This window comes from Anopheles cruzii, unplaced genomic scaffold (assembly GCF_943734635.1).
Source record: "Anopheles cruzii unplaced genomic scaffold, idAnoCruzAS_RS32_06 scaffold03938_ctg1, whole genome shotgun sequence".
Lineage (NCBI taxonomy): Eukaryota > Metazoa > Arthropoda > Insecta > Diptera > Culicidae > Anopheles > Anopheles cruzii.
The window spans coordinates 222-1786 of NW_026457523.1; the positions used below are offsets into that span (position 1 = coordinate 222).

The 1565-nt window shown below is 52.3% G+C and overlaps 1 protein-coding gene across 1 annotated transcript; it reads left to right on the forward strand.

The window, feature by feature from the left end:
* Positions 1–473: 473 nt before the first annotated feature.
* On the forward strand, positions 474–1557 carry LOC128277094 (spermine oxidase-like; the record flags this gene model as incomplete). The annotated part of the gene is made up of 2 exons (XM_053015544.1): positions 474–692; positions 987–1557. Coding segments are annotated over exons 1-2 (790 nt in total), but the record flags the coding sequence as incomplete, so codon positions are not given.
* Positions 1558–1565: the final 8 nt, after the last annotated feature.

Below are 1565 nucleotides of genomic sequence, written 5' to 3' on the forward strand. Positions count from 1 at the left end.
TGAATAAAATTGAAGAATTTGAATAAAATTGAAGAATTTGAATAAAAAGAAGAATTTGAATAAAATTGAAGAATTTGAATAAAATGTGCTTTCGGGGTGCTCGAACACAGCCCTTGCGCTGTGTCACGAACTGTCACAGAGCTCGCAGCTGTTGCGAAAGAAAAGCCCAAAACAGAGAAGAAATATTGCTGCGCTGTGACTGCTCCAGCCACACACGGAACCACACAGCCCGCCCGTCATACCATAGATCTTGGCCATCCTCTGCCATTCTCATTGCACCGTGGCAGGGAAGGCAGTTTGGGATCCGAAAATCCGGCTTCGAGATCGAAACACGGCACCGACTTTGGAAAACATCCTCCTCCCGACCGGTGCTGGTTCTCGAACGGAGACGTCAAAGCTGGGTCGGGAAAAACAGTGGACAGTGAAAAGTGTTCAGGCACAACCCATCGGGGAAAATTGCGGAAAAAGCCATCATGAGCAGTGCTACTGATGGCACGGTGCAAACGGCACCGGCACCGGCACCGGCACCGAACGAGCGACGTAAACACAAAGTGATCATAGTAGGCGCGGGGATGGCCGGTCTATCGTCGGCCAACCACCTGACGAAGAACGGCTGCTCAGATTTTCTAATCCTCGAGGGGCGCAATCGTGTCGGTGGTCGGATCGTCTCCATCGACATGGGCATGCAGAAGGTAAGTGTCCCGGGGGTTGGCCAATGGTGGGCGGAAGCGGTGTTTTTCCTGCATTTTCCGCTTCCACCATCTGGCTTATGTAAGTGATCCTGCGTTTATCGATTAGTTATCAGGCGCTCATTGCCATTCGTGACTCAATCCGCTGCCACCCAAGGGAGATTGCAAATTCGTTGCGAATTTTTTGGCCCTTCTTTGTTGTTTGCTAATCTGGCAGATAATGGTTCCGTGCATTGCTGCACGGGGCTTGTTAGATAAGAATTAATGCCCGCGGTCTCGGTAACCTTCGTTTTGCAGATTGAACTTGGCGCTAACTGGATCCACGGTGTATTGGGGAATCCGATGTTCGAACTTGCCATGCAGCACGGTCTGGTGAGCATCATCAACATCCCGAAACCGCACAAAGTGGTCGCAGCGACCGAGGACGGCAAGCAGGTTCCGTTTCAGGTGTTGCAGGAAATCTACGAGGCGTACGTTTGCTTCCTGCGGCGCTGCGAAGAGTACTTCCTGTGTCAGTACCTGCCGCCACCGGACATACACAGCGTCGGCGAACACATCAAGCTCGAAGTGGATCTGTATCTGAATGGGATCGAGTGTCAGAAAGAGAAGCGGCTAAGGCAGCTGATCTTCGCGTGTCTGCTGAAGCGAGAAACGTGCATCACCGGGTGCCATAACATGGACGAGATCGATCTGCTCGAACTCGGCAGTTACACGGAACTGCAGGGTGGAAACATTGTGCTCCCGTCCGGCTACAGTTCGATCCTGAAGCCACTGTGCGAAAATCTGCCCGCGGAAAACTTCCGACTCTCGTGTCCGGTACGGAGAATACATTGGAAACGGAAAGCGGCACGTCGCGCAGGGCCACTCAGTGCGACT